The 13,701-nt window shown below is 42.0% G+C and overlaps 1 protein-coding gene across 5 annotated transcripts in view; it reads left to right on the top strand.

Moving 5' to 3' along the window:
* EPHA6 (EPH receptor A6) overlaps window positions 1-13,701 on the top strand; it is a 1,236,911-nt gene that overhangs the window by 999,644 nt on the left and 223,566 nt on the right. For all 5 annotated transcript variants that reach the window (XM_073616994.1, XM_073616989.1, XM_073616991.1 and 2 more), the window contains one exon: window positions 5,664-5,789. In XM_073616994.1, coding sequence (XP_073473095.1) covers window positions 5,664-5,789 — 126 coding nt within the window. The remainder of the gene's footprint in view (window positions 1-5,663; window positions 5,790-13,701) is intronic.

Below are 13,701 nucleotides of genomic sequence, written 5' to 3'. Positions count from 1 at the left end.
TAGATTTATAGCATTTTTATTATTTTTTTTTTTTTACTAGTAATGGCGGCGATCTGCAATTTTTATCATGACTGCAACATTATGGTGGACACATCGGACAATTTTGACACATTTTTGGGACCATTGACATTAATACAGCGATCAGTGCTATAAAAATGCATTGATTACTGTAAAAATGTCACTGGCAGTGAAGGGCTGAACACTAGAGGGCGATCTAGGGGTTAACTGTGTTCCCTAGGAGGTGATTCTAACTGAAGGGGGAGGGGACTGACTAGCGGAAGTGACGGATCATGGTTCCTAGCTAATAGGAACACACGATCTGTCACTCCTGTCAGAACAGGGAAGTGTGTGTTTACACACACTCGTCCCTGTTCTGTGTCTTCTGTTCACAATCGCTCGTGGCCGGCGGTCATCGCGACCGTCGGCCACGAGCATCGGCACCCCTGTCGTGCAGTGGGCGCACGCGCCTGCTATCCCGACCCCGTGAGCCAACGTATAGCTACGACGGCTCATGCAGGGGAGCCAGCCTGCCGCAGTATAACTGCGGCAGCTGGTCGAGAAGCAGTTAAACAATAAACATGTTGTACTTACCTGCTCTGTGTAGTGGATTTGCACAGGGCAGCCCAGATCCTCCTCTTCTTGGGTCCCTCTTTGCTGCTCCTGGCCCCTCCCTCCTGTCGAGTGCCCCCACAGCAAGCAGCTTGCTGTGGGGGAACCCGAGCCGAGCTGCAACTCTGTGTATCCATTCAGACACGGAGCTGTGAGAATGCATTAAGATAAAAAAACTTCTGTCTTTACAACCCCTTTAATTTTTGCTGGTTCATTTTTGCTTATTTTTCTTAATGCCCTTCCCCTTGGCTGTAGGATTTCTGCCCTCCATTTGCAACTGCCTGCCCCCTGTGTTGTGGAAAGGCTGGCAGCTAATGGATGTAAGCAGGGCTCTTTTTTTTCTCAGAGAATTGGTACAACCAAACCCCTTGTTGTGAGAGGAAAATGTGCCACAATAAATGGTGGATGTAACCAAATTGCATTAACAGTGGAAGGGTCTTAAAGGGGCATACCAGGATTGTGCTACGTAAAGAGTACAGCAATCAGGAGTGAGTTATGTACAGAGTGTAGAGTTGCCAACATTTCAAATAGAGTTTCAGGGACACTTTTTTTAGCTATGCATTCAGCAAGCCATTGTAGAATGTCATTTATGTGAAAGGTCTTTATTCAAGTTCCACCCATATTTGCAAATTGCTTTCATCTACATGCCCACCTGCAGTGCAGTCCTAAATGGATATTATTTTTTTTTATTATGTCTGAATACTTTAATCGCTTCAGCCCCCGGACCATTTGGCTGGCCAAAGACCAGAGCAGTTTTTGTGATTTGGCACTGCATCATTTTAACTGACAATTGCGCGGTCGTGCGACGTGGCTCCCAAACAAAATCGACATCCTTTTTTCCCCACAAATAGAGCTTTCTTTTGGTGGTATTTGATCACCTCTGCGGTTTTTATTTTTTGCGCTATAAACAAAAAAAAGAGCTTCAATTTTGAAAGAAACGCATTATTTTTTACTTTTTGCTATAATAAATATCCCCAAAAAATATATAAAAAAACATTTTTTTTCCTCAGTTTAGGCCGATACGTATTCTTCTACATTCTTCTGGTAAAAAAAATCGCAATAAGCGTATATTGATTTGTTTGCGCAAAAGTTATAGTGTCTACAAAATAGGAGATAGTTTTATGGCATCTTTATTGATATATTTTTTTTTTACTAGTAATGGCGGCGATCAGCGATTTTTGTCATGACTGCGACATTATGGTGGACACGTCGGACAATTTTGACACATTTTTAGGACCGCTGGCATTAATACAGCGATCAGTGCGATTTAAAAATGCACTGATTACTGTAAAAATGTCACTGGCAGTGAAGGGGTTAACACTAGGGGGCAGTGAAGGGGTTAATGTGTGTCCTAGGAAGTGTTCTAAATGAAGGGGGATGTGAGATAACAGATCACTGTACATAATCTGTATGAACAGAGGATCTGTCAGTTCTCCCCTCAGAGAACCGGAAACTGTGTTTACACACACAGATCCCGGTTCTCTGTGTGCCCCGAGTGATCGCGGGAGCCCGGCGGTGTTTGAGACCGTCGGGGCACTCGCATCGGCCCGGGGGGCGAGCGGGCGGCACGCTGCACCCCCTAGTGGCCACAGGGCGAAGCGACGTTACATAACGTTGTTTCGCCCAGCCGTGCCATTCTGCCACAGTACAACTGCAGCAGCTGGTCGGCATATGGTTAAAGCAGAGCTCCAGCCCCCCCAGCCACCCAGGCAATGTCATCATCAGGCAATTCCCTTGGACTCCTGGGATATCGGCGTCATCTATTCCAGGAGTCCAAGGGAATCGCCTGCTTGACAGGTTGCCATAATAACAGGGTGGGAACATCTGCCACCGCCATTTTTATAGCAACCTGCAATCAACAAACTGTGCCACGGAGTGTCATTACTGTGCAGACACGAGATCAGGAGGTGCATGCTGGGTAGCCAGATGCACCTAAGCCCGGAAATAGATACGAGCAGGCTTCAGATGCTTCAGATGCCCAGAACCGCGATGGCCCTTGCCTGCTTCTGAGTTCAGGTAGTTTTTTACAGATTAAAAAAAAAACACACAATTACAGTTGGGGAATTATCCAAATAGTAGTGTATAAACTGTGCCAATTGTGGGGCTGCTTTTAGAAAAAAACTGACTATGGTGCTTTAGGTATTGCGTGAGGAGAGTATAATGCTGGCCAGTATTTGCAGGAGAGGAGTGGACAGTGTATGACAGTGGGTAGAATGCTCAGGAGAAGACTGCAGAGTGCATGATGGTGGGTAGAAGGTTCAGGAGACGATTGTGGAGTGTATGTGGGCATGTAGTACGTGCAAGGAGTTCATTCACATAGTATGAAGGTACACAGTGTGAACAAGCTCTAATTCAATGCTCCATCACTGCAGTGGCATGCATAGAGGCAGCAAGTCATGTTAGATGCAGACAAACAGCACCAGTGCCTACCACTCTCCTGCACACTCAGCCCCTTATGTGCCTCCCTGCCACCTTTACATCTTGCCACCTTAAAGGATAAGTTCACCTTTTGCAACATGTTAAATGTTACATCCTTATTTAAGCTGTAACATGTTACATGTTACTTTGGAGCAGTCTCCACCATCCTCAATCTGATGCCACGTACACACACGAGCGGAATGTTCGACAGAAAAAGTCCGACCGAAGCTTTACATCATATATTCCGATCGTGTGTATGCCTCATCGGACTTTTTTTTTTAGAAAATTCTGACGGACATAGAAATAGAACATGTTCTAAATATTTCCGACGGAACCAATTCCTATCGGGAAAACCGCTCGCCTGTATGCTGTTCCGACGGACCAAAAACAACCCTTGCTCTGAAGCAAGTACGAGACGGAAGCTATTGGCTACTGGCTATTGAACTCCCTTTTTCTAGTCCCATCGTACGTGTTGTATGTTACCACGTTCTGGACGGTGGGACTTTGGTCGGACTTTGGTTTGACCGTGTGTAGGCAAGACCGCTTGAATGGAATTCTGTCGGAGTTCCGTCGGAGAAACCTTCGGAGTTTATTCCGACGGCAAAACCGGTCGTGTGTACAGGGCATTACAGGGAGCAGTAGATTCTCAGAGATCACAGAGATCTGTGAATTAATGAACTACAAGTCCCATTTGTCACTCCTGTGCTGGAAAAGATGAGTAGTAATAGCTTAGCCCCAAATAAATCACTTCCCATTGCTGTGAGAGATTCACCTCTGCTGGACACTAAGTTAGTTTTGCCGACTGCCCAACCCCTGAACAAGCAAAATTTATATACAAACCTAGGTTTGGACCGAATTGGCAGCTCATCTCTAGTATGAACTCAGGTCCCTATGATGTTAGCACTGCAGTAATTAGTCAAAAGAATGATCTCTTGTTTCCACAAATAAACTTTTGACTAATCTTTAGAGTCTCTCATTATAAAGTTCAGAAAATTCATCTCCTCCATGAAACTTCTATTTAAATTATTCATACATACACAATTGACTGGAGAAATGCTTGACCTTCTGATCCATCCATATTAATGCAAGCACTTCCTGCCCTGGATTCATGGAAGTCACCTGTTATACCACCAGGTGTAGTCTCCTCAGGGCAGTAGCTCACTGTGCTCTGTCATTATATCTAAGCCACTTGAGTCTCATTTTGTAATTTTGTCATTTGTTTTAGATTTTCTCTGCATCGTAAATATAAAGACTTTACTGATGCATCATGAGCACCGGGAAAATAGCAAATAATATCAAGCCAGATAAACATGACTGTTTTGCATTTGCATGGGGTGTCATACATCAGACTCCCTGTTATTAAACACCTACTCACAGCATTGTAACAAACTACTCAGAAAAGAGCATACCGTTTGGTTACATGGGGCACCATTTTTTTTACATGTTAAATAAAATCAGAACTATAATAAAAGAGCATTATATATATTTGGTTCTTTGTGTTCAATTAAAGGTGTTGTGTAAAGCAATCAGTTAGATGTATGCTGTCCTTTTTTTAGGAAAATTAAATCTAATACCTGATGATTTTTTTTATTTTTGGTTCTGGGCATGGCTTAGTAAACATCTCATTGTATCATGTTCTAATGACTTAAAGTGGTTCTAAAGCCTGGACATTTAATTCCCTTCATTAAGGTAAAATATCCCAGTGTTTGTATCACCCCTCACCCCCACCCCCTTATACTTAGCTAAGTACTACCTTAGTTCAACACTTTGCCTATCTGCAGTGGCTCTCTTCTCTCTCTCTGCTCACAGAGGCAGCAGAGGGAAACATTAGCTCCTGCTGCTGTCAATAAAATCCTGTGAGCATAGAATGGGGGGGGGGGGCGAAGCCACACTGTGTGTGTCAATAGATGCACACAGCCTGGCTCAGGATTGAGCCCTCAGGCGTGCCACCATAGGAAGTGGCTTCCTATGGTGGCACACAGAGAAAAGGAGGAGCCAAGAGCATCGGCGGAGGAATCCAGAAGAGTAAATTCCGGGCTGCTCTGTGCAAAACCATGGGTGTATCTGATAGTTGCTTGTAAATTATATTACTTACACATAAATTAAGTGTACTACAACTTCATCTAGGTGACCTTCACTCTAGAACGCCTTTATGGTGACCCCTGAGCGTCATTGTGGAGAAGGATTCCTAAGCACAGTAAAATGTTACAATAAAATGTTACCTGGCATTTAATAAATTTGCACAAGTCCCAGTCATGGCAAGTCGTGGCTGTTGCAAAATGCTGCATTCACTTAAAAGATGCAAGGGCGCTTATGAACTGTCATTCTTGGAACAACAACAGTTAATAAATGAACTAGAAAATTAAATTTTCAACAAACTTAAGACCAGGGAAAGTCAATGTAAATCATAAAATGGTCATGATGTTGTGTGGGCTTACAGAGACATATCTTTAAAATGAGCGACGATTTAGTAGAAATTAACGAGTGTAGTAATGTCATTTTTTGTCATTATTTTGCATTTGCAATTGATCCACAAACAGAAGTGAAAACTTAAATAACTGTGTGTTGTTGAAATATACTGTATATGTGCTTGGAGATGTTTTTTTAGATGTTTTATGACTGTTTGTCTTCAACAGTGAGAATTCCAGGAGCAAAAACGTACGTTGATCCTGACACATATGAAGATCCTTCCTTAGCTGTCCATGAATTTGCAAAAGAGATTGATCCATCCAGAATTCGAATTGAAAGAGTAATTGGAGCAGGTAAGAATGCAAGATCATTATAGTACATAAAAATAAAGAGGGACCTAAACCCATAATCTGGGGATATTCTTTATTGGCAGTCCAGTTACCGATCCTTCCATCGGACGGGGTGCCTCCACAACTGAACAATATTACCAGAAAGCAGCACAGAGGGGAACCAGCTGGATCGCCCCAATAAAGATTTGTATAAGGAGGACCAACCACGGTGTACTAATATAAAAAGTTTTATTGAAAAACAAATTTGACTTGTTTTTCAATAAAGATTTTCTATATTAGTGTACCATGGTTGGTCCTTCTTATACAACTCTTTATTGGGACGATCCAGCTGGTTCCCCTCTGTGCTGCTTTCTGGTAAGAATGCAAGATCATTTTCTTTCTATATTTTCTACAAATATCTTCTACTGTGATTTGAACAGGTCAACGATTTTCACCTCACCTCCTGGCCTCGTGAAAAGCCTGTTATGTCTATGCGTACCTCTGCTTCTACCCAATCACTGTATCTAAAGTAGGATTTTCAGCCTTATTCACCAAGATAACATATGGCTATATCCAGTGTCAGCAGGAACTGGTGTGTAGCCGGGTGCCTGCCGGCTGTGCGAAGGAGACATGTGTGGTTCGTTTTGTTCCGAATAAATATTCGGACAAATTTTTCATTATTCGGAGACTCGGATATATCTGAATACCCAAATTACAGTACTGTACAAACACAATTTACCAAATGCCCTGAATAATGAAATAAAATTCATCTGAATTTTTGTAATTCAATTGAAAATTTGCATTGAATTTTACATCAAACTCCAGTCGAATTCTAACTGTAAACATAATTCAAAGACTGTGTGTGTTATTAGAGTACCATTTCGAAATAATGCTGTTTTTGTTAAGCCAAAGGCAATTTAACCTCTTCAGACATGGAAGGATTTAGCACCTTAATGACCAGGCCATTTTTTGCGATACGGCACTGCGTTACTTTAACTGACAATTGCGCAAGCATGCAACGCTGTACCCAAACACTACTGATGCCTTTTTTTTCCCCACAAGTAGAGCTTTCTTGTGGTGGTATTTGATCACCTCTGTGGTTTTTATATTTTGCACTATAAACAAAACAAGATCCCCAATCTTGAAAAAAAAACCTTTCTGCTATAATACATATCCAAAAAAAATGTAAAAAAACTAATTTATTCATGAATTTAAGCCAATACGTGTTCTTCTACATATTTTTGGTAAAAAAAAATCCCAATAAGCATATATTGATTGGTTTGCGCAAAAGTTATATCGTCTACAAACTATGGGATAGATTAATGGATTTTTAAAATTTTTTTTACTAGTAATGGCAGTGATCTGCGATTTTTAGCGGGACTGCGCCATTGCGGCGGACAAATCTGACCCTAAGTGTCACTTTTTGGGGACCAGTGACACCAATACAGTGATCAATGCTAAATAAAATGCACTGATTACTGTAAAAATGACACTGGCCGGGAAGGGGTTAACATCAGGGCGATCAAAGGGTTAAATGTGTTCCCTGGGTGTGTTTTCTTACTGTGTGGGGGAAGTGCTGACAGGAACAACGCACAGAACACTGTTCCTAATCACTAGGAACAAAAGATGTCCATGTTGTCCCCTGTCAGAATGGGGATCCGCCTTGTTTACATAGGCAGATCCCTGTTCTGCCTCTCTGTACCGCGATCATGGGTGGGTGGCGGACATCGGGCCTGCCGGGCACCCGCATCGGCTCCTCCTCTGTCCAGTGGCCCCACACTATCTAGTGCATGAAACGACGTACAGGTAAGAGCCACCCTGACGCAGTATATATGCGGTGGGCAGTCTTTAAGTGGGTAAAGAGTTTTTTAACAAAACAAAATAACTAGAATAACAAATCAAAACTAAACAAAACACATTTTTTTCGTCATGCGCATGTCTAGTGCAAAATCCTTGCTCGCCTCCTCACCACTGTAAGCATTGGGAGAGCGGCATAGCTGTGGTCTGTATGTGTGCTCACTCTCCCTGTCCCCTGCTGTGTTAGACTGTGAGAGCAGTGCTGCGTGCCCTTCAGCCGACTCTCTCCTCTCACTTTCCTGCTGCCGCTGTACTACACTGTCACAGAGGGGCTTTGTGAGAAATCCCCCGCTTGCTCCTACACCCCACCCTCCTTGCAGCAGTGTTTGAGCCAATTGGGGGAATGAGGAACTTGTTACACAGATGCCTAGGATCATGGGAACTGTAGTCCCTAAAGGATCACTGCACAAGACAAGTGAATGGAGGATATTGGGTGGTGAGCTACAATATCCAGAATTCCTTGCTCACAGGAGGAGAGGAGAGAGAACTTTTCCTGGATAAATGTGCAGTGATCTGGGAAGAATAGCATGGAGAGCCAACGAGTGCAGACCTGTTGCTGGGTTTAAGCAGGGCACCTGGCAGACAGTGTGGGGAAACCAGTGTGAGTGGACCTGTGCTGTGCTTGCCTACACTGAGGACCAGAGTAAGAGCCTGAGCCACACAGAGTGTTGTTGTCCCTTGGAACCCGAGTTGTGGAGACTGGTTGCTGTGTGCACCCACCTCAGAGAGGACCTGAACACGAGGACCTAATCATAAGGAGCCAATCGTGAGGACTGAGACTGCTGGTCTGACTTACTGGGGCTTGTTGCAGGCCAGAATTGGTGAGCGGAGCTACAGAGTTTAAACCCTTACTACCCACAATTAATACAGTAGAGACAGATCCGTATCTAACAACCCAACAGCCATCTTTTGTGAACAGCATTAAAGAGACAGCTACATGAGCACCACCTTAAAGAAGGGCCCCAACGACTAACCTTGATAATTAAGCACCGGGTACTTTAGACAGGTACTTTAGACACCACCATGGGTACCCCTTTACCAGTAATACGTGTACTCACTCGCCATTAAGGCTGTGTGCGTAGAGTGCACCCACGAACATTGTTTGAGTAGCTATTGCTAAGAATTGTTGTGAGATTTCTTTTATGTCATTTATGCTTTTATAGTCAATGCTATTTTACTGATACTGTGTGGACTAGTGTAATTGGGCTTAGCCTTATTGTAATGTAAGTTACAGGTTGTAGGTAACCCTAACCTGCCCATCAGTTCATCAAATGTATTCTGTTGTCCTGTTTATTTGTTCTATGCCTTGCATTTGTTTACCCTTGAATAATACATTCATCTTATCAATTCCCAAGATGCTTGTGTTGTATTTTCTGTGTACTACCATAAATGGTAGAATATTAATGCTTAAGATACACAGGTGTGAGTAACCTACTGTATAACCAGGTGTGTTGGTGGGGACTGAGCAGTCATGGCAGAACAGAGAACCCATCATTACCAACGGCTTCTTCGAGGGTAAGCGCTACAGGTTTATAGCTTCTCCTATTATCAGGGCTTTCAGCAATGAGTGATCAATCTTCAGAATAAGAAGAAGATAACCCATTTAACTGGATGCAAAAAAACACTTCTAATTTAAGGGGCCCTCTGCCTTACTTTTCCAAAAAAATTTTGACATGTGGTGTGGTCACCTCCTTGCCCTGATGGCTTGACTATGCTGATTTTTGTACAGTACGATGTATATGGTTTCAGAGTGTGTTTTGGGAAGATGTGGAGATACAAGTTATACAAGTATTAGATTATCATGGTTCAAGGTTCAAGTATCAAGATTCATACCTTCTGTCAGTAGAAGTTTAGGTTCCTAAACAGGTCTTGGTCTTGGTGCAGTATTCTACCAGCACAGTAAAAATGGAGCAAGGTTTTACAAAAAGGTTGGAGCTCTACCATATATTTAGGATGGCCTTTTTTTTATTGTACTGTGGCAAAGCTTGACTCCTATAGTGATGCAAGGTAGACATAAATGGAGTATCATCTAGGTGGTCATGGCTGATGTGGCTTCGCAACACATTCATGAAAATGTAAAATTTGTTGAGGAGTCTAGCCTCACTTTGACAGTCATTTGCATCTTTACAGGAGTGATGAAGATGCAGACATAAATTAGGTGCTCAACTCTTCCTTCATGTCTGTGTGTGAGCAGAAACCTAGTGAAGGTCCAGTTCACAAGGCCCACACATTCAAAGATGTAGATTGAGATGAGATTATAATGATTTCAGCAATCAGGCACCTACTCATTAAAGGCTGACTTTACCGAGCACACAAGAGCAACTGATGTTTCCATGTAATAAATCATACAGGACCTGTGTTCCCCATCCAAAAGGAATTCATTTTGTTCATTCTTCCAGACTGTATGCGCAACTTATAAAACATGTCATTTAACTGTCATTCACTTTAGATTTAAGAACCAACGCCATGCACGTTGCTTATAATCAAAGAGAAATATGAGTTTTATTATCATTTTACACCGGAGAGGTATTTACTTTAAATAAGTTCTTGATTGGTATGCTTTAATTAAAAACATAAATAAATAAATAAATAGCAAGAAACATCCAATAGCAGACTCTGTATCTTAATAGTCTATTAACATATTCCAGGAGGTACGTGTAAACATGCCACAGGGGGTGAGCTGCCTTAAACTTTGGATGACTTTCATTCTATATAGACTGAAATAACTTTTGTATCATTTGAGAGGAGCAACAACTGTATTGCTAAAGTGAACTTTTCACCTTGTATTATTAAACTTACAAAGACTCTAGAAATAGAACTGAATGTTTTGTCTTCATGTACCCCCTGCTTTAAATTACAAAATTAAGATTTGCTGAGGAGGGCAGCAGCAGTATACATTCTGGAGACCACAGACTGTGTGTGATAAAGATCTCAGATCTTCAAGATGAATCAGAAAATTATAATATCTTTATACATTACACCAGAAGTAAAGATAGCCGCGTCTGCTGCCCCTCTCTGCCAATCCCTTCACTGGCTTTCCCTACCCCACCGTATGAAATTCAAAATACTTACCACAACATATAAGGTCATTGACAACATTGTACCCAGCTACATCACCAGCCTCATCTGCAGATATCGCCCAAATTGTCCCCTCCGCTCCTGCCCAGACCTCTTGCTCTCTAGCTCCCATGTTACCTCCTGCCATGCTCGCCTCCAGGACTTCTCCAGAGCCTGTCCTCTGGGATTCCCTATCCCCAGGATGTTCGGTCAGCCCCTACCCTGTCCAGCTTTAGGCAATCCCTGAAAACGCACTCATTCAGGAAAGCCTATCCCACCTCCACCATAGAAATGTACCCGAGCCACCTTCATCATATTATCCCTTGCAGCTATTACTATAATTGTCAGTCACGGGGTCTCTGTGATCACTGAAGTACTTGGCTGTGGAGGGGGGAGCAGCTGGCTCAGGCTCTCAGTAATTTGCTTAGAGGCTGAGCCAGCTGCGGGTTCAGGCATCTTAGTGGATCCTGACATTATTGTTGAAATCCCTGCAGAGCCTAGACCAGCTCCGTGACGTCAGCCGACAGTGGACTTAACCCGCTGTCAGCTAAATCTGGGTCACAGGAGTGCAGAAGTAACTGCACTTCTATGACCTACAGAACAAGTACAGCCAAAATAGCTTTGGCAATACTTCTCCTTTAAGCAAGACAGTACCCTTACTCAGAGATCCATTAGCTATTTTTCACAAAGTAGTAGATACGTTAAACATTTCTTTTATTCTAAGTCCCCTTACCCTGCTTTGGGAAAACTTGGATTTTCCCTCTTTCCATCCAACTGGAATTTCAAATCAATCTTTGATCTATGATATCTCCCCTTTAACAAGTTAAAGATATCTGACGAGGAACCCCCATTACCTTTCTAGGCTTATCTTCAAATATTGCATTCAGCACAATACTCAAAAAATACAATTACTCCCATTCAAAACAAATTGCTCTGCTGACTCCTCATATAAAAAACATACTTTATAGCCTGTTAGGAAATCTATCTAAAAAAGACTCATTATACTTCAGGGATGCATGGGGACATATTATAAACTTTCAACTCATTGCAAATTTCATGGCCAGTAAAGGTTCCATTAACACCACATTCAAACATCACCCTACAATATAGACACGTCATACGCCATCTCCCTACAGGTCCTTCATTCCAGGGTTGAGTCAATATCAATGGAGGTTCCTGTTCTGCCTGTTAGCCACTTAAGCAGGCCACATGGCCCATCTCCATACACCAGATGTCCTACGTTCCTTTTGTGACACCTTAGGAATTCCGCAGATAAAACTCACCGGCTGGTATAGTGCATTCCACATAAAACAAGCAATACAAAGAGAACAGGATACTTTCCCATAAAGTACATGGTACAGCAAGCACAGATCAGGAAAATGAAGTGCTGGGTAACAAATGCTTTAAATTGCAGGGATTTTCTTCCACTTCTTGTTTTGGCCATGGGACATGAAGTGAAAGGAAAGCTCCCCAATGGGACACAGATGGCAAAAAGTGACAGGGATTTTAACCCTCCCTTACTCTATAAAACATGGGGGGGGTTTTGCCCGTAGTTCTACTTTAAAGCCTAAGCACCAGAGAAAATACCAGGGCAGTGTTCTGGCACGGGAGCAAGGAATGAGGTAACTGTAATAAGCATTTAACCCTTGCAGTGCTGGGGTGGACACTGCAAAGGTATTTTTTGGTTTTAACCCCAAATTTTAACTTTAAGTTGTATGTAAACCCAAAATCTATTTTCAGTTTTTTTTTTTTTTGGCATCATGGCAAGCTGCCCATCAGGTATGCAGGAGGCATGTGCAGACTTGATAGGTATCCCAAAGGCCAACTTAAGGAATGTACATGTTAGGCTGACAAGACAGCTACTAATTGAGAGCCATTGGTTTAGAGCAACAGAAAGTGTTATTACAGGCAGGATCTCTGGTAAGAAACTTTGCAACACATATACCAAAAACGTATTTGCTTAAGAAACCTGTATAAAGTGAGGTTTAATGCCAAACATATTTAAAAATGGGTTTTGGCTTTACATTTATGTTAAAGTAACTATGAACATAATATGTAGTCATGGACTTTGTGTGGACATATAGAAAAGAAACTGAGTACCATAAAAACAACTTTATTATATATCATTAAAACTCTAGCACAACATTAAAAATTACTCTCCATATAGGTGTTCACAACATGCAAAGATTCCATTCACAGTTCACATGTGAACACAACGTGTTTTTTGGGAATACTTCTTCAGGAGACCATGTGACAGAATCAGTACACTGGAACCCACTCCTAATCTTTAATAGAGTAATATCAGCCACCAGTAGGGTAAACTGAAATAACATGCGTATGTTGTCCATAGAGGTGCTCAGTTCACATTAATCCAAGCTGGATTGATGTGAACTGAGTCTGTTTCTAAGATACTTATCAGGAATATTCCCTCTTTGGGATATATGTGCCTTTACTATTTTGATTACCATGCTGTCTTTATGGTGACTTACTTACATTGGGTCTGGATGGTTTCCCACTGGGAAGTTGGTCCTTATATTTTAGGTGTACAAGACCATTGGCTTTTTGCTGATTATACCTGAATTTCCCACCTGAGAGGCAATGGCTTCACCTTGACTTACAGTATTTGCACGTATATGGGCAACATACACATGCTATGAATCCCAATCTACCCTACCCTACAGATATTATTGTATTAAAGATTTGGAGTGGGTTCCAGTATACTAATTGTGGGACATGTTCTCCTGAAAAAGGATTCACAAAATGCATCAAGTCCACACGTGAACTGTAATCGGAATTTTGAATGTTGTGTAATATATTTTTAATGGTATAAAAAAAAGTTGTTTTTATGGTACTCACAAAATGGTACTCACACAAAAGTTGTACATGATTTGCAGGGATTTGGACACATAGCACACGCAGACTGGATTTTTCTTCCGCTATAGTTACTTTAAAGGAAATCTGTCATGCGACAAACCTGGAGGCTTCCATTTGTAGCTTCTGCTTAGAGTGGCTAGCAAAATTA

The sequence above is a fragment of the Aquarana catesbeiana genome, linkage group LG02 (genome assembly GCF_042186555.1).
Source record: "Aquarana catesbeiana isolate 2022-GZ linkage group LG02, ASM4218655v1, whole genome shotgun sequence".
In the NCBI taxonomy this organism is placed as follows: domain Eukaryota; kingdom Metazoa; phylum Chordata; class Amphibia; order Anura; family Ranidae; genus Aquarana; species Aquarana catesbeiana.
This window is presented reverse-complemented; position numbering and strand designations above follow the sequence as displayed.